We start from the raw sequence: 21,002 nt of genomic DNA, 5'->3' as shown, positions 1-21,002 counted from the left end.
CTACACACTGCATATACCAAGATCTACCATTGTAGTACTGTGCTGGCAGATATGTGTCTAGAAGCAATCAGTTGAACAAACAACATACACACTGATCTGACAGTACATTATGTGACAGCAGATCTAGGTCTGAGGTGTTTGCAGCGGGACTTGACTTACAGGCAGGTATAAATGGTATATGTACTATCTGTTAACAAGAATCTCAAATTCACATTCATTAGTCCTGAAGCTTTTAACTCTTGTTAAATAACAGCATGCTCCTCACTGCAGATTGCTAATAGCACAAGTGTGTGTGTGTGATATGGATTTTTAATGTAGCTTTAACAATTTTTCAGTCATATCGCTACAATGTCTGCAGTGTGTCAGTTTATAGTGATGTCTAACACTGGGGCATCATGCCACACCTAATCACATTATCCTGACACCAGGCCGACCAGTCCTAACACTAACCACTTAATGCTGAGTGCCTAGCGAGACATCTGTTAGTACCATTTTTTTATGTCTTTGGTATGACTTGGCCGAGGTTTGAACCCAAGACTTCCTGCATCCAAGGCGGACAGTCTAACAACTAGGCCATCAGAGCAGTAATTATGGCAAATTTAATTTATTACACATCCAATAAACATCTAATTAAAATATATTTTAATTATCAAACATCTAATTATAATATCTTCTAATCATCCACCAAACATATAATTACAATATATTTTAATCATCTACCAAACACCTAATTATAATAAATTGTAATTATCAATCAATCTTCTAATATAATCTCTTTTAATTATCAATTAACCACTCCAAGATTACCTAGTGAAGACCCAAGGCTCTGACACTTGGATATGATGGCAAGTAAGAACTCATTGTGAAGATGAACTGAAATAAAACAAAATTAACATGTTTAAGACTTATTTCAAAAACAATAATAAACACATATCAGATTCTACAACTTAAAAAAAATAAAATTGTTCTCTTTTATGATAATTTTAAACTTTGACACAAGATTGGCAATGCACACATTGCGAAACATGTGCACAAATGAACTCTACGGATAACCATATATATCAGGCCCAACTGCAAACAATATCCATTTTTGGGTTTATAATCACTCACTGTTATCCCCATTAACATGTTCCCAACTCCAATAATTTGATATACCTGGTAACCTTCAAAACAAATTACCTTCCATCACAATTATCAGCCACACTGAGAATCAGCTATTTTGAGTTTTCTAGGTAAAGTGTATTTGTAAACCTTCCTTGATACAAGGTTCAAAGTATACAGAATGCTTCTTCAAGGGTACATTGAATCAAATTTAACAGGCATTAATGTCAAGCCAAAGAACCCAAATGTTTGAACAAGTAACAACAAAAATAACTGTTATGACAAGTATTACAACATCTCTACCAGCTCAAGTCGTGATAAGGACTTTAAGGGTCGAATACAATAGTATACTGTACAGAGTACATTTACATATACAAAACTTTAAACTAATTTGTGCAAATTCTTACAAATAACTGGCACATTACTTGAGAGCAGATCTGGGTCTGTGCAGTCTACAGTTGGCCCTGATTCATAAGCAATATATAGTATCAAATTCTGTCTTTGGTGGATTGTAATCCTTGGTACAGAGGTTAAATATAAAATTAAAACGCAGGCCAAAGGATTCATCAATTTTATATTACTAGATCCTTTATGAGATTTATTCTTACAAAATGTCACTGTACATGGCTGTAGTTAAGGAACAGTTGTATTGCAGTTTCTACGATTCAGAGTAATCAAGACATGTTAGAACAACTATATTTCTATAAATAAAAGAACAACTCTCACAAACACATTTCGTAGTCAATACATCAAATTACTGGTGCTAGTAATCCCCAATACTGCCAGTGGCAATTAAAATGTTCATATGGCAATTCCATGAATCATACTCAATTTAAGTGCAAAAATATAGGAAAAATATTAATACCAGGCAAGTATAAGACTTTTTCATAAAATAGTAGATAACTGAAGATTTGTAAATTGCGTAAAAGAAAAAAACCAATGAAAAAAATCTGACATCTGACATATGAGTTATAATAAACAGATGTATAAAATGTGCATTTTATTTTGCCTATACCTATTTCTGCAGTACTTAATGGTTATGATAATATTATATAATATGTACCCCTGCCATTATCAAGAATTAGAATATTTATTAACTACTGTAGAAAACACTTAGAGGTTTCATTTTTTCAGACAGAAAGTTCCAACTTCATTGAAAAGAAATTGATCTGATTCCAATTCTACTGAGGACATCAAATACACTGAACCAGTTGTCACACGCTGTGCAGTATGCAACTGAACTCGGCCAGTATATATACAGTAGTTCAAACTTGGTAGTGACTAAAATTGGGACAGAACATTCCTCAGTGAGCTTTTTCCAGCAGAGAAGATAATCAAACATGTTATCATTGTTCAGGTCAAAACTCAACAGCTACTAGGAAAAATCTAGCATCAAGCTTGAATTAAAACAAGATTCTGAAAGAATATGACGACACAAACCATGATCACAGACGATGGTAGACAGTTCACTGTCCCATCTGATTGACTTGCCAGAGCTATTTCTCTCATGGCACAATAACTGCCATCAATAAGAATGGCTGGACATATCTCTCTCCCCACCCACCCATTCACCACTGACCACAGCTAATGCAAATGTAAAATTAACATAGTTTTGCACTTTTACATCCAGTGACCTTGACCTTTAATTCATTCGTCACACACTCTATAAGAAGTTGTCCTAAAGGTCATAGAATGGGGGTGCAGGAAACCTGAGGAAGCAATTGCTATTGCCATGCAGGACTAAAGAAAACCACTCACCAACTCATCCTGAGAAATAACTGTATAAAGGAAAACGATACTAAACCTTGAGAATATATGTGTGCATTTGAACCCATTGCAATTACCACATTTTAATATTGCTTAACATCTAGCACCCAATATCAAGCAATTACTTTTCACAAGTACACAAATCTGAACATTATTCCCAATCCTAAAAGTATTATTCTGAGTGAAAACGGTGGTTTATCACCCTTCTAATAAATGGCTTCCTATATAAATAGGTAATGAGATAAATGGTTAATATTCTAGATGAAGAAATGCAGTTTCACACCTAACCCTCAATATATTAATAATATTTGCATTGACACTGACACTTTCTGGTAACCAAGGAAAAAATCTGAGTGTGAATACATTTTGCTTTCTAATGAAATATTATATATCTTTATGGGTTAGAACTGTAATAAGTTATGAGCCAAAGAATGTTAGAAGTTTTTGATTCTTCATCTGGTCTGACAGTTACACTCTCCCCAGGACAGATTATATTTTCAAGACTGGAGCCTTATTGATACAGTATCAAAGAAGCAAGTAATGTTTTCTTTAACTATGTAACTAGTTTTCACAAGAAAAATGTTTGAAACTTGGGTGAAACCCCATGTCAGTTTGACCAACTATTCAACTGAAGAAGCAATAAAAAGATTTTTTTTTTTAGATGACCATATTAGAGGAAAGATCTGCACCATTTTCATACAGAACCAATAGTATTTTCTTTTTTTTTAAATATGTCAATATTACCATGTATTCAGGAGAAGCAGTGATAACAGGATTTTCAAGATTGGTATCAGATCAGCAGCATCTTCATTTAAGACCAACAAGATTTCAAAAGAAGTCTTCTGGTGAAAACTTCATGTCGAGAAGACTTTCTGTTTAGGAGGAGTAGCGATAACAATATTTTCAATATGGTTGTCCCAATGTTATAATGCATATTAGAACAGCACTATTTCATTCAGGACCAGCTATAAAGATCTTCTGGCATGTCAACATGACAATAAATTCAGAAGGAGTAGAGATAATAATATTTTGAAAAGGTCAACTGTGGCAGACATATTGGATTTAGACAGGCACCATTTTCATTTAAGTACAACTAGAACAGAATTTATTTGTAAAACCCCAAGTTAATATGATCACCCCTTTAAAAGGGTAGCAACAACAAGATTTTCAAGATGGCAGTTATAATGGATATTGGATCAGCAATATTTTCATTTAAAACAAGCCATCATATAAGTTCTTCTGGTCTATGACCAATAAAACTGGCCTCTCGATTTAGATGTCCACTTTGACAGGTTTCAGTGTAGATCCCATAAGGAACGAAACTTTCAAATGAATGTTAGCTCACCTGAATCTGCCTTTAATAATTTTCTGGCATCAGAATCAAACTCTTCCTTTGAGATCTGGAAAAGAAACAGACAATCTCATATATGTCAGTTTTTTTTAAATGAAAGCTACTGGTAAGTTCTGATCTTTCTCTATAAAGTTCTCCCTTGTTTTAATGCACTTCATTATAACATGATTCTTGACATAGCACGATACCACTATTGGCATAGTGAGCAAACTTCAAAAACTGAACACACACACACACATTCTTAAAATTTTCTATAATTCTCACTACACAATGGTTCAGCATATAATGCATTCAGCAGTTATGGGCCACAAGGGGTCATGCTAGACTCGGAATTTAAGGAGAAGTGACTTCTCCTTTTGGACAGAACAGGGAGAAGTGAGAGCTCAACAGGGAGAAGTGGATGCAAAGCAAGAAACACAATATATATATATATATATATATATATATATATATATATATATATATATATATATATAATGCGTGTTCTTCTACTTGAATTATGCCCTCTATTTCCCAGTATTCATATTTGCATTTAACATTGTATTTAAGCAATACTTTATGTTTTAGTAGAAAATTTTCTTAGTTATTCTGTCCCTATGACTCTAAAAGATAATATCAGAAACTATATTGTAAAAAAATTTAACTGAGTAACTAGATTACATTATTGTAATTGCAAGTTGGTAACAATGCTTAATCAAATGCACACGTGTCCTCATTTCTTTGTTGCGGATAAAGCATTACCATAAATATTCATACATATCACAAGAAAATGCACAAAATTACTGACATGACTCAATTATAGTCATTATATGAACTAAACCCTTCTTTCCAACTAAATCAACACAGACATGAGTGCATCTATTTTTAGAAGGAGGGGTTTTCATAATGTAATCACTAACTTTATATAGCTTCATTATAGCAGTCCATAATAGGATTGCAAATTTATGGTTTATTTATTTGTCTACGTACTTGTATTAATATTAGGCACTAATTAAATAATATCTGCTTCACAGTTTTAATCTCCATATTTTCGCAAATATGGGGTCAGGTCAGAAAACAATTTGACTTTACAATGCTTCTTGCGAATTCCACAACATAGCATTGTCTCATATGTTTCTGACCTATATAATTGCATTTTAAAGTTAAATCTTAAATAACATAATACCTAGGCTTTGCTTTCTATGAATTGTATATAAATATGAATACATCTGCCCAATGAAATATGAAAACAGACAATCTAATGTTATGTATATTTAATTTATATTTGATTTAATTTAATTGTTTGTAAGTTTTAAAATCTTTTATTTTAATTACCTGTCAAAGTAATGTAATTTTGTTTACTAGGAATTTGATATTTTCCAGAAAATTCAGTTTGACCTGGCTCTTTTCATGGACACCTAATAATAGAAACACTTTTTATTTTTGACCTAGTTTATGGCCTTGATTGACAATCAAGTAAACAACTTGTTTTTATTCATTTTGGTGTGTGAATGGTGGTGGTGAAATCGAGGCTATACTGTGCTACATGCCATTAGACTTGTAGATACCTTCTAAATCATTCTAGAAAATGGTCACGTGACCCTCATCCAGGAATCTGTTTTGTGTGTCAAGTTACTGTATAACCATTGTTTTTAGAGATTTTTTTTCAGTTGGGCTTTTACACTGAAAGTGTGTTTGTGACCAGTTGGAGTTATATTTCAATTTTTATTCATATTATTTGGATTCTAAAAGATAATTGTTTTTCCTGGAAATATCTGAGTAATCATAAAGAATTCTTGGACAAAAACATTTATTTAAATTTTGTTCGGAAATTCAAACACCAGAATATTGTTGTCTGTGGAACTAAAAAGAACTGTAGATGCTACAACAGCACAATACTCACTACAGTATACGTCATTGCCTTCCATTTTGGATTTTTCATCGGGACTTGAACTCAAATTTCATTAGAACATTTCATTACTAGGACTTATAAACTTTAATTTATTTAATTAATTTTTAGGCAACTTTGTCACCCACTTCACCTGGCAGCATGACCCCTGGCCACAACTACTGCATCACAATATGAGCTCTATGTGAGAACCCAATATGGCTTTACCATGGTTCAATATATAATGCAATTAGCAGTTATGAACTACAACTACTGCATCAAATGAGTTCTATGTCCATTGTTCCCATTATTTCAATCCCTGGGAGTGCTGCAGGTTAATCCAATGGAGGCTAAAATTACAACTATTAGCATGTGGGGGGGGGGGCCATGCAAATGTTTTGAAAGTTAAGTAGGGGTCCTCATACTTGAAAAGGTTGGGAACCACTGCTCTATGTGAACATTGGCTACACCCCAGTTCAGTATATAATGTAATCAGCAGTAATGACCTACAAGTACTATATCACAATGACAGCTCTATGTTATCATTCTTGCTATACCATGGTATAGTATATAACACAGCAGTTATGGGCCAGAACTACTATAGCACAATGACAGCTTTAGGTAATCATTCTTGCTATACCATGGCATGGTATATAACACAGCAGTTATGGGCCAAAACTACTATAGCACAATGACAGCTTTAGGTGATCATTCTTGCTATATCATGGTATAGTATATAACACAGCAGTTATGGGCCAGAACTACTGTATCACAATGACAGCTTTAAGTGATCATTCTTGCTACACCATGCTATAGTATATAACACAGCTGTTATGGGCCAGAACTACTATAGCACAATGACAGCTTTAGGTGATCATTCTTGCTATACCATGGTATAGTATATAACACAGCAGTTATGGGCCAGAACTACTGTATCACAATGACAGCTCTATGTTATCATTCTTGCTATACCATGGTATAGTATATAACACAGCAGTTATGGGCCAGAACTACTATATCACAATGACAGCTTTAGGTGTTCATTCTTGCTATACCATGGTATAGTATATAACACAGCAGTTATGGGCCAGAACTACTATAGCACAATGACAGCTTTAGGTGTTCATTCTTGCTATACCATGCTATAGTATATAACACAGCTGTTATGGGCCAGAACTACTGTAGCACAATGACAACTTTAGGTGATCATTCTTGCTATATCATGGTATAGTATATAACACAGCAGTTATGGGCCAGAACTACTGTATCACAATGACAGCTCTATGTTATCATTCTTGCTATACCATGGTATAGTATATAACACAGCAGTTATGGGCCAGAACTACTATATCACAATGACAGCTTTAGGTGTTCATTCTTGCTATACCATGGTATAGTATATAACACAGCAGTTATGGGCCAGAACTACTATAGCACAATGACAGCTTTAGGTAATCATTCTTGCTATACCATGGCATGGTATATAACACAGCAGTTATGGGCCAAAACTACTATAGCACAATGACAGCTTTAGGTGATCATTCTTGCTATATCATGGTATAGTATATAACACAGCAGTTATGGGCCAGAACTACTGTATCACAATGACAGCTTTAAGTGATCATTCTTGCTACACCATGCTATAGTATATAACACAGCTGTTATGGGCCAGAACTACTATAGCACAATGACAGCTTTAGGTGATCATTCTTGCTATACCATGGTATAGTATATAACACAGCAGTTATGGGCCAGAACTACTATATCACAATGACAGCTTCAGGTGATCATTCTTGCTATACCATAGTATAGTATATAACACAGCAGTTATGGGCCAGAACTACTATATCACAATGACAGCTTTAGGTGATCATTCTTGCTATACCATGGTATAGTATATAACACAGCAGTTATGTCCAGAACTACTATATATCACAATGACAGCTTTAGCTGATCATTCTTGCTACACCATGCTATAGCATATAACACAGCAGTTATGGGCCAGAACTACTATATCACAATGACAGCTTTAGGTGATCATTCTTGCTATACCATGCTATACACAGCAGTTATGGGCCAGAACTACAACATCACAATGAAAGCTTTATGTGAGTAACTGCAATATGGACACAAATTAAGATGTAGTGTATCCTATGATGAAACTGTTTAATACCTGGAAGATTGCTAAAATAATTAAGACAGTGTTACAGTATATAAAAGCCAAAGCCTTGTCATTTTTTCATTTGGCTGTGACACTTGAATAGGCTATGGTGGTTAGTCAAAGCAAAATATGAAGGCAACATACCAATATACAGTTTTAAAGGCTACATACCACAGTAAACCAATGTGCCAGTTTTAATGGCAATATATCACAGTATACTAATCTGCCAGTTTTAAAGGTAATGTACCACATACAGCATTATACCAGTTTTAAAGGCTATTTATCACAGTATTCCCATGTACCAATATACCAGTTTTAAAGACTATATACCACAGTATTTCAATATACCAGTTTTAATGGCAATATATCACAGTATACTAATCTGCCAGTTTTAAATATAATGTACCACAGTATACCAATATACCAGTTTTAAAGACTATATACCACAGTATACCAATATACCAGTTTTAAAGACTATATACCACAGTATACCAATATACCAGTTTTAAAGACTATATACCACAGTATACCAATATACCAGTTTTAAAGGCTATATACCACAGTATTCCAATATACCAGTCTTAAATGCAACATACCACATTATACCAATATACCAGTTTTAAAAGCAACATACCATAGTATACTAATATACCAGTTCTAATGACAATATACCACAGTATACCAAACTACCCATTATAAAGGCAACATGCTGCAATATACCAATATGTCTGTTAAACTCCACATACCAAGTAATAGCAAATACTCCATGGAACTAAATGTCTGACCTACATCCATGTGTTGATGTATCCACTCTTCTAGTCCTAGATATCTGACCTAATAACACTTCAACACAAAAGCATTATCACTGACAATGTTTCTGCTGTTGTCATCATCGCTGAGGAAGCAATACAGGCTTACAATGGTGTGACAATAGATGACAACTTTTTGATATTTCTTAATTAGTAATGAAATATCTAAAAACTCTTTACCAAAAAATTGTCTTACCTTTTGCCCCATCCCCATATATGAATCGACAGTTCAGTATAGCTTTTAACATCTATGAAAATATTATTTTTCAATCCTAATGTTTAAAGTCTGTGATTTGACCTCGCAATTCTGACTACCCCACTTGAGCTGCCCAAGTACAAAAATCACTGACAGGCAGGATAAAAAGCTCCCATAGATTTGTTTAAAAGGTTTATATAAATAACTGCATCTCAAATGCAAAAATATTGCTATATCATATGACTTCCAAAGGCAACTATGTCTCAAATGTGAACAGTACTGTTCTATCATACGACTTCCAAAGGCAACTATGTCTCAAATGTGATGTGATGTGGTTTGGAATTTTAACATAGCTTTAACAATTTTTCAGTCATATCGCTATGATGTCTGCAATGTGGCAGTTTATAGTGATGTCTAACACTGGGGCATCATGCCGCAGGCATGTAGCATGATGTCCCACCCAGTTACATTATCCTGGCACCAGGCCGACCAGTCCTAACACTAACCTCTTAACCCTGAACGCCAAGCGAGGCAGCTGTCAGTACCATTTTTTAAAGTCTTTGGTAGGACTCGGCTGGGGATCTAACCCATGACCTCCCGCATCTGAGACGGATGCTCTAACCACTAGGCCACTGAACGGTCTCAAATGTGAACATTAGTGTTATATCATGTGACTTCCCAAGGCAACTATGTCTCAAATGTGATTATTACTGTTATATCATATGACTTCCAAAGGCAACTGTCTCAAATGTGAACATTGCTGTTATATCGTAGGACTTCCCAAGGCAACTGTCTCAAATGCATACAGCACTGTTATATAACTTCCAAATACAAATCTTAGCACCGTTTCCTTATACCAATACTACAGTAGGATAGAATGCACTACAGAATGTCATAAGAGGTAAATAACAGAGACAGAAGCCACGGTGGCTCAGTGGTTAAAATCAGGATTGAAAAGGTGCAGGTTTAAATTCTAAATCACTGGACCTTACCAGGTCAGCTACAATGGGTGTGTGTCTGGGAAAGACACTTTACTCCAATTGCCTTAACACTGAAAAAATTTCAATTGTATTATTGTGCTATAAACACCAAAGCAAACATCAATGCCAGCATTGTTGCCAAACGAAAAGTGATACCCATGTCTTGCTACCTGCTATCACAAGGCAAGACAAGGAGTATTAAGGGATGATAATAAAGGCATTAATACATCACCTTCTGTCGAAACCAAGACTTCAGATTGTGAAGATATCTGAAAAATTAAAAGATTTCATTGACAAAATAAATGTATTGTTCACTGATCTGTTTATTGTGTTATTTGCATACCTACTAACAGCCTGCACTTGACGAGGTTCAATTAATGTCAGTGGTTGAAATTGACAGTTGTTATTCCAAGCAAAGAGTGAATTCACATAAGTCAAAGCAGTCTTGGCACACATGGAAGCTAAACAATCATTTTAATTCAAATGATAACGGTAACAAAAAAAATCTTCCAAGTATGAGTCACGTAGTGGTGAAATGGACACATTTTTATTTGCCAGCTTAGGACATAATGCAAAAATATAGTAAATACCATGTTTCAATATTTATATTATTGTTGATAAATGGCAGGATGCCAGGGGTCAAGCTAGGCTTGAATTTTAGGGACCAGTGACTTCTCCTTTTGGACAGAACAGGAAGAAGTGAGAGCTCAACAGAGAAGTGGATGCAAAGCAAGAAATGTTCTATATATATATATATATATATATATATATATATATATAATGTGGGGGTGCGTGGCCTGGGCCTGACTTCCCGCTTGCCAAAGGAAAGTGAAGCGTCTCTCATAGCCTCTCCTTCCCAGGTGTACTGATTGCCGCAGGACCACTGTCTCGCTCTGCAGGGCAGGAGGTTACTTGCATATGGCCTTTCCTATACTATTGTACCCACAGCAGCACCTTCACGTGGTGCCCCGTTTTAACAGAGCCTGCTGTGTGGCACAACCGAGTACCCGGCGGTATAACTGGGTGGGCAGACTGGGCTCATTAGCCTTGGCAGGCAACCAGTCTAAGAGAAGGGAAACTCTGACCCCAAACCCAGGCAGATGAAGCTCGTTAGCCTTGTCAGGCAGTTCATCTAGGAGAAGGAAACTCTGATTCAAAACCAACCAAGTCCCATCCATTGGATTGTGGCTCCACTGCCTTGTGGATATCTTCGGGAGAAGGAAAGGCTACGGGAGTAAACCCAGACAGAAAATCAGGAGTGGAGCCCCTAAGGCGGCTGGGGGTCAACTACGACCTCCTTCCGGCAGCTCCTGCATCCAAACTGGTGCCAAATGTCATGCTCAGCATTCCTTTGGACCCCACCAGCAAGGACAAGAGGGGGATCCTGACGTCTGGGCAGCCCAGGATCTCCATACTCCACGCCCAGGCTTGCGCCCTGGAGAGGACACTCCAGTCTCGCTACTGAGTGAGGAAACAACACGGAAGCTGACAGTTTATGGGTTATAAGTCCCACCCGATTGGCGTAGGGAAGGGCCACCACGGGTCAGCTTTGACGGTGGGAGGGATCATCGTGTCCCACTGGCCAACTATCGCCCCGCCTCAAGCCGGGCAGCCCCCAGTCAATAAGGTGTTGACCCGCCATCGTCTGCCTGCTCCAGTGGGTGTCTGGAGCTCAGTGTGTTGTTCAGCATGACAAGCAGACGGTAATTCCACACCAGACAAAAGAAACAAGAAACAAATAAAGAAGATTCCAGCTCTTCAATTTGCAAGCTGGAATGTGCGCACCATGTGTACAGGCATCTCCGACGACCTCAGAGAAGTGGACGACACCAGAAAGACGGCCATCATCGATAGAGAACTCACCAGACTAAATATCAGCATAGCTGCCCTCCAGGAAACCAGGCTCGCCTCTAGTGGCTACCTCAGAGAGGAAAACTACACCTTCTTCTGGAAGGGTCGAGAACCTGAGGAGCCCCGTCAGCACGGAGTGGGCTTTGCCATCAAAAACAATCTCCTGGCCTCGGTTGAACCTCCCACAGGGGGCACTGAGCGTCTCTTGTCCATCTGCCTCACCACTGCTTCAGGTCCTGTCAACATCATCAGTGTCTATACCCTAACCCTCACGTCATCAGAAGACGTGAAGGATCAGTTCTATGGGCAGCTGGACGAACAGATCAAAGGATGCCCCAAAAATGAACCACTATTCCTCCTCGGCGACTTTAATGCCAGAGTAGGTGCGGACCACGAGTCATGGCCTACCTGCCTCGGATATCGTGGCACTGGAAAGACCAACGAAAACGGCCAGAGACTGCTGGAGCTATACACCTACCATGGCCTGTGCATCACAAACACCTTCTTCAAGTGTAAGCCACAACACAAAGTGTCATGGAAACACCCCAGATCTCATCACTGGCACCAACTCGACTTGGTCATCACCAGGCGCTCTGCCCTTAACAGCGTCCTCTCCACCAGAACCTACCACAGTGCAGACTGTGACTCCGACCATGCCCTTGTGAGCAGCAGAGTGCGACTACCGTCACACACGCTACACCGCTCAAAACCAAAAGGACATCCTCGCATAAACACTGCGCAGATGTCAGTCCCTGCCAAGGTGGAGGAGTATGTGTCTGCCCTGAACAAGGCTCTCCAGGACCTGCCTGAGTATGACGCTACAGCCAAGTGGAACGCCATGAAGGGTGCCATCTACAGTACAGCTATGTCAACATTTGGCAAGAAGGAACGACCCAGCCAGGACTAGTTCAATGCACACCTATCAAGGATGGAACCACAAATCGAGGAGAAACGAAAAGCCTTCATAGCTTACAAAAAATGCCCTAATGAACGGACGCTTGCTGCTCTCAGAAGTGCCCGAAGTAACACCCAACGCATTGCTAGACAGTGTGCGAACGAGTACTGGCAACAACTGTGTGAAGGGATCCAGCACAGTGCCGAGTCCGGACACATCCAAGGTATGTACAGTGGCATCAAGAAGGCTCTAGGCCCAACAGTGAAAGGGGTCGCTCCCCTGAAATCCCTGACGGGAGAGAAGATCACAGACCGTGGGCAACAGATGGCCAGATGGGTGGAGCACTACTCAGAACTATATTCCCGAGAAACGTCAGTCATTGATGCAGCCCTCAGCAGCATAAAGAATCTGCCCACCATGGAAGAGCTCGACAAAGTGCCAACCTTGGAGGAGCTCAGCAAAGCAATCGACTGCCTTCCAAACGACAAAGCACCAGGTAGTGACAGCATCCCGCCCGAAGCTATCAAACGTGGAAAACCAGTGTTGACTAAACCACTGCACGAGCTACTTTGCCGCTGCTGGGAGGAAGGAGTAGTCCCCCAAGACATGCGTGATGCCACAATTGTGACCCTTTACAAAAACAAGGGCGACCGCAGTGACTGTAATAATTACAGAGGGATCTCGCTCTTGAGTATTGTTGGTAAAGTGTACGCCCGCATCATACTCAACAGGCTGCAGTTGCTGGCAGACCGTGTGTACCCGGAATCACAGTGCGGCTTCAGAGCAGGCAGGTCGACGACAGACATGATCTTCTCCCTACGACAACTCCAAGAGAAGAGCAGAGAGCACGGTCAACCACTCTACATGATGTTCATCGACCTCACCAAGGCCTTTGACATGGTCAGCAGGAAGGGCCTTTTCAAACTTCTGAGTAAGATCGGTTGCCCCCCAAAACTCCTCAGCATGATAATCTCTTTCCATGCAGATATGAAGGGAACAGTCCTGTATGATGGATCCTCCTCAACTTCCTTCCCAATTAACAGTGGTGTGAAGTAGGGCTGCGTGCTGGCACCAACACTTTTTGGGATCTTCTTCTCCCTGCTCCTGTCCTATGCCTTCGACACGTCCACGGATGGCATATATCTACACACCAGGTCCGACAGGAGGCTGTTCAACCTGGCACGACTGCGCTCAAAGACCAAAGTGAGAGCTGTGCTCATCAGGGAGATGCTTTTTGCAGATGACGCAGCTCTTGTGGCCCACACCGAGGAAGCCCTCCAGAGACTGGGAGACCGTTTTGCTGTTGCCTGCATGCAGTTTGGTCTCACCATCAACTTGGAAAAAACAAATGTCAGCGTGCAAGATACCACCATTGCCCCTTCAATCAAAATCAACGGTGTCACCCTGGAAGCAGTCAACAACTTTACCTACCTTGGGTCAACCATCAGCAACACTCTCTCGATTGATATGGAGCTGGACAGAAGGCTTGGAAAGGCAAACACCATCATGGCTCGATTAACAAAGAGGGTTTGGGAAAACAACGCGCTAACAGAGCACACCAAGGTTTGAGTCTACCAGGCCTGCGTTCTCAGCACCCTTCTATATGGAAGTGAGACCTGGAGTACCTACATGAGGCAAGAACGCCGGCTCAACTCCTTCCATATACGGTGCCTAAAATGCATCCTGAAAATCAGCTGGCAAGACCGTGTTCCACACAGCAAGATCCTGCAGCGTGCAAGTACTCCCAGCATGTACTCCCTGCTAATTAAATGCCGCCTTCGATGGCTGGGTCACGTCCGACGCATGGAGGATGGAAGGCTGCCCAAGGACATCTTATATGGACAGCTGGCCACTGGCATGAGAAGAGTCGGACGCCCCTCACTCCGTTTCAAAGATGTGTGCAAGAGGGACATGAAGGCATGCAACATTTCACCCGATGGCTGGGAAGAGCTGGCTGAGGACCGAGGCACCTGGAGACTGATGGTAAACAATGGCATATCAGTCGCTGATGCGAGGAGAGGCCAGTTGGCGGCAGAGAAACGTAAGAGAAAGAAGAATGCAACAGCAACCACAGTAACGCAGACTTCCCAGTATGTCTGCACCAACTGCAGTAGGGACTGTCACTCGTGTATAGGCCTGCACAGCCACAGCAGATGATGCCAACAGAGACAGACAACACCCCAAGGGTGCTATTCGCATGGTCTTTCGAGACCGAGTCGCCAATGATGATGTGTGTTCTCTTATTTGAATTATGCCCACTATTTCACAGTATTCATATCTGCATTCAGTATTGGATTTAAACAATACTTTATTTTCAGGCAGAAAATTTTCTTAGTTATTTTGGCCATATGACTCTAAAAGAGAATAATAAAAACAACAGTCTAACAAAATTTAACTGAGTAACTAGATTACAATTTTGTAATTGCAAGTTAATAAAAATGACTAATCAACTACCATTGTTCAATTTTTTTATATATATTTGTATTTATTTATTTATCTCTTACACTTTCTAAAAGTTCACAATAAGGGTGCTTTCAAAGATTTCTAAACACGTTTGAAGCAACCCTGTACATGAGATCAAATGCACACGTTTCTTCAGATCATACTGTTTGTCCTCATTTCTTTGTTGTGGATAAAACATTGCCAAAACTATTTATACATACCACACTAAAATGCATAAAATTACACACGTGGCTAATTTATAGTTGGTATATGAAATAAACCCTTTCTTTCCAACCAAATAAACACAAAGTAGATTGCTACTATTTTTAGAAGGAGGGGTTTTCATGATGTAAACTCTCACTTTATATAGCTCCATTACAGCAGTCCATAATAGGATTGCAAATTTATGGTTTATTTATTTGTCTACGTACTTGTATTAATATTAGGCATTGATTAAATATTATCTGCTTCACAGCTTTGTTCCGTATTTTCACAAATACGAGTCAGGTCAGAAAACAACTTTGACCTTACAATGCATCTTGCAAATTTCACAACATAGCATTGTCCCGTAAGTTTCTGACCAATGTAATTGCATTTTAAAGCAAAATCTTAAATAACATAATACATAGGCTTTGCTTATTATGAATTGTATATTTTTCCGAATATATTTGCCTGATGATTTATGAAAAATTACAGTCTAATAAACTGGTACTTCCCAGACATAGCGATGTCTTCTATTATTTCAGTCACTGATAAACTTTCAGTTTCAAACTAATTTTATGATAAATTGTGAACAAGAGGCAGTTAAAATATCCAGATCACAGATTCTATTCTAAAACATAAATTGCTATTTACATACTATTGTTAAAGTTTCGAAACACAACTTTATATGTTTTTATCATCCAAGAAAAACATATGTAAATCGGGTAGTGATAGTTGCTAACATACTTGGGAAATGGTTAATGGTCTATCAGCTATCAAATCACATGCCTGTCAATGTGCAAGAGCTTGTTTATCAGCGTATTTGATATCAAAACTAGGCCTAGCTACTGTTGACTTGATGAATACCTTTTGCTACAACACTAGAACTAACCTGGATAAGGCGAGGGGGCATCTCAAAAGGTATGATTAGTCAGCGCACCTCTAAAGATAATCATAGGGAAAAGTCGTTTTGTTTACCTAACAGAAGAAGGCGAAGTTTACATTTTTTTGGCGAGTTAGTTGCCCACTTCACCTGATAGCATGACCCCTGGATGCAATGTAGATTGACAATAAAAAAGATTAAGCTATATGCGCAGATACCACCAAAATGTTAGCAATCAAATAAGAACAAAAGAAACCGAGTTTATACATATAATCAAGAGAGTAATTAAGTAGTAGACATGATGGGAAATAGCATATGAAAGGCTGAAGAATGACCCTGGAGAAATATGAATGTGACTTTGCTTGTGCGTGCAAAATCTGTCATAAATTGTCAATGGAATCACAATAACGATGGTGCTCTTTAATTCACTAGACATCAAGCTGTGGCATTATGCAGGACCAAGAAACAGAATGTCAAAGACTTGGCCTTGTTGATCTTGACTTAATTATGATTCAGATACATTAAATGAATATGAACTTTCAACGATTTTTTGGTGACGTACAGTAGCTATTGTATGATGCTGATGTTAATGAAAAATAAATGTTGATTTATAAACTGATCTGGCTTCTGTTTGATTTCTGAAAGATTAGTAAAAGATATTTGAATCTGGTTATCCTGTCGGCTAGTAAAAGAAATTTTAATTTCAAGCTCTGAAATATTTAACCCATGGTCGGTAAGATGAAACGCTGACTATGGAAACTAATTGGCCCAATTTCCTCCTGCATACTGAAATTCAAATCATATCCTGTTTTCATTTCTAAATTGAATTATGGTGCGAAAAATACCATGCTAATATCATCTGTAAATGTGATTTCCTTTGTAATGTAAATTCTCTGTAATTCTTGAAACACACAGACTTTTCGTTCTTTTACTGCCTAATCAGGCTTTAAATATTTAGATTTCTTCGTGCTATAGTAATTATTAGGGCTTGTCACCTCTCTGCGAATGTTTTACTTGGCAACTCCATCTCACTCTAAGTGAAAGCTGATGATCATGCTTTAGAATTTATTCTGAATTTAATGTTGGTATCTTCATCAAAAGCATTTATCTTACATAGAAATAAAATGATCACTGAGACATGTAAATCAATTATTCTTGTCTTAGCTTCAAATTCCATGATGCAAATGAAAGGCCTCATTTTGAAAAATAGAAAAGTTTTTTTTTATCGGTTTATGGATGCCAGAGTTCAACTTACTAAAAACAAAGATTTTTCCATTAGTCTGCAGGGCTGGCTCACATTAAAATCAACTGATCCTGTGGAAAATCAACTGGCCCTCCAAATCAAATTTAATGACAAGTCTGCAAAATGTAACTGGCCCCATTGACCTGCAGTGGTCACTATTAACTGGATGGTTTAAAAACCCACAAGTTACGTTCTGACAGGCCAGCAGCTAATTTGACTAATGTGATTATGAGATTTCCTGTAGACAAATTAAATGTTGTCCTTTATTTTCTACTGACAATAATAAACTGAAAATAAACCATTACTTTTTTCTTTTGGGGTGTGTGTAAAATCCACTGATGACATATGTTACTACTGTGACGAAAGCACAACACATTTCTGAGACACTTTAACCATGTACCAACACCAAAATAATGAACTATTAATTTAGGCATCATCTACAGCAATACTGAAAAACTGTGATAGCAACACTGATGATGAGCTTGTTAAGAATATGAAATTACGTGAATAATAGTAAGAAGAAGAAAAGGATGAAGAAATACAAATAATTAACTTTCAGCAGGAAGCTCATACTTTATTTTTAACAAAACCATCACACAAAAGACACAAGCAAACAAGCACTCTATCTGCAAAAGTTTAAATAAATTTACAATACCCAGCCATCTTTACTAGTAAGGAAAAGTAAATTATTTTTTTGAACTAGTAAATCATAAAAAAATTTGATAAACCAAATTGCATATCTTCTGTTCTTTGGGGTTGTGAAGTTGTTGGCATTCTGACAATGTAAACATTTTTGCTGAATATGGATATAACTGCTCTTTACTGCGCAGCTTGCAATCGTCCATCAGTTTTTCATTTCTACATGTCCCAGAGGCGTAGCTAGTGGGGGGCAGGGGGGTACATATGTCCCCGGGCGCCAAGGTACAGGGGCGCCAAAATGAGGCTTACAACGTTACATTATAATAAGTAAACAAGGGTAATATTCAAAAATGTGATTAAACGGGGAGGGGGCTGGGGCGCCAATTTTATAGTTCGTCCCCGGGCGCAAAATATCATAGCTACACCTCTGACATGTCCTTGAAACCAATTTCACATGCAGATCTGTTTTACAAACCTAACAACATAAAATCCTGTATTGCTCCAAAACATGTTAGATGCTAACCAGGAAAATGTAAGAATGAAACACATCAGCAGAGAGAATATACATCACAGAATTCAAGTCCAGTTGAATAGCCTGGTTTATTTAAGAAGACCCCATAAAGACTAGCCAAGACTGGATAAACTCAATGTAGAAAAGTATTCAGTGTCTAAAATTATCAATGCTTCGAATATAGTGGAATACAATTAGTACATCAAACTAAACACACACGCATAATTATATAGTGTGTGTTACTGGATGTGGGCTGAAATGCAGTTGGGTAAAACCTATGAACAAATCCTGAATAAACTGATAAGAAAAGCTGACTGGACCTGTAATGTCTTTTCTACAAATTAACATTTCAGTGGAAATAATCACTAAATTTTAAAAGGGCTTCCAAATATAATGTATGTAATTAACATATTCTGTCAATTATTTCATTGCAATATTTTAGACATTAGTGTGAATGCTGGAATTGCATATCCTACAAAAGATTTGTAGTATTAATTCTCCTATACATGTATAAAAATGGATATTTTCAAAATAGACAGTTAAAACACATCATTATACCAGAGAATCATATATCAGGACAGCACCACTAACAGCGAGGAAACAATATTTAGGTATGGTCCTGATGGGGTTTTTAATATTTTTTATTGTTCTTTGTGTGTATGTGTGGCGCGGAATACATGTCTTAATATTAATTTGATCTCCTGTGACGATGAAATGCTCGATATTATGACATAAACATAAATTATATAATAGATATGTAATAATAATTATTGTTCAACACAGATGTGACGTAGTTTAAGTACAACTTTACCAGAGGTGATGGAAAAATCCCTAACATTTTTTACTTCAAACCCAAAGTCGTCGGAAACAAAAATAATAACTTTAAAGACTGCAAGTTCTCACGTAAGTGTACACAAAAAAAAAATTACAGCATGTTTTCAATAGAAATTATCTTTAATTTTCTACTGATAATTAATATAGAAAATATCAGCATGCGTAAAACTTTTACAAGGGAGGTCCGCGATAAAATGGGTTATTTTGTTAATTCCCCGTCATAACCGGATGCTGTAAAAAGAAGTACGCAGTTTTGCTGCTTTAAGAACACAAGTCACTAAATAAAATATACAGAAAATATATATTACACTTTCATATTATCTCCTAGCGCTTCTGATAAATTCGTCCGGGCAATATTGAGATCAATGGAAGCTGCCATATTGAACGCTTTGACAACATTGCTAAAGGGAAGACACTGCGTCAGGGCTACACTGAAGACCACTACGACGGAGAAAGACAAAGCGGAAAATAAACCCGGAAGGACAAGGCAAAGACGGTACAAAGAAGTTTTAAACTGACAATGCTGTAAAATATTGAATGTTGATACAACATGAGACAAATTAAATTGATAAAAATTGCAAATGCTTGTATCGGCTCGTTTTTTTTTTTTTCTTTTTATCGCTAGGTGCACTCGACATTGTAATGAATTAGTATTATACGTTCAAAATTGTTTTGGTTCAAGTATGGAATCTTCTTAACATTGCATGTGACATGTTTGATCTAATTTGATAATGACACCGAAAGTTTTTGTAAATATAGTGTGTGTGTGTGTGTGTGTGTGTGTGTGTTTGAAAAGAGAAGCTCACAAATAGGTCTTAAACATTACTCAGTTAGAAATTTCATGTTACTGACACGTTTTATCGGTAACAGGCTGATTCGGACCATGGTTGATTCGGACCAGGCTTATTCGGTCCAAATTACGGGCTGATTCGGACCAGATTTTTGGCTGATTCGGACCATGTGAAATATCAATAAGTTTCGTCTGAGATTTAAATGTGACACTTACATTTGTTTAAGACACGATATTTCTCATTATTTCCCAGGTACGTTGAGCAGTTCAAATGTGCATTTAAGGAATCGATCATTAAATTGCATTTAAGGAATCGATCATTAAATTGTATGCAGATTGTTGGGGACAAAAACCGCTAAAACAGTGTCCATGCAGCAACATTTATTCATACATAATGATCTGAGTTTACATTATTTGTGTCCACACATACAGGTGTGGGCAGGTTTATGCCTTTGCTAGATTTATGTAGAATTTATTCATA

The 21,002-nt window shown here is 37.8% G+C and overlaps 1 protein-coding gene across 2 annotated transcripts in view; it reads right to left on the bottom strand.

Moving 5' to 3' along the window:
- The window catches only part of LOC149778784 (transcriptional adapter 1-like), a 58,518-nt gene extending 38,374 nt beyond the window's left edge, over positions 1-20,144 (bottom strand). For both annotated transcript variants that reach the window (XM_089939545.1, XM_089939546.1), the window contains exons 1-4: positions 20,040-20,144; positions 10,465-10,501; positions 4,214-4,268; positions 808-873 (exon numbers count right to left, since the gene is read on the bottom strand). In XM_089939545.1, the coding sequence (XP_089795671.1) occupies positions 808-873; positions 4,214-4,268; positions 10,465-10,501; positions 20,040-20,110 (229 nt within the window). In that variant the 5' untranslated portion in view covers positions 20,111-20,144. The remainder of the gene's footprint in view (positions 1-807; positions 874-4,213; positions 4,269-10,464; positions 10,502-20,039) is intronic.
- Between the last annotated feature and the right edge of the window lie 858 nt (positions 20,145-21,002).

The sequence above is a fragment of the Sinohyriopsis cumingii genome, chromosome 17, assembly GCF_028554795.1.
Source record: "Sinohyriopsis cumingii isolate HCF-2022 chromosome 17, ASM2855479v2, whole genome shotgun sequence".
In the NCBI taxonomy this organism is placed as follows: Eukaryota; Metazoa; Mollusca; class Bivalvia; order Unionida; family Unionidae; genus Sinohyriopsis; species Sinohyriopsis cumingii.
Note: the sequence above shows the minus strand (reverse complement) of the source record. Positions and strands in the feature narration are given on the sequence as shown.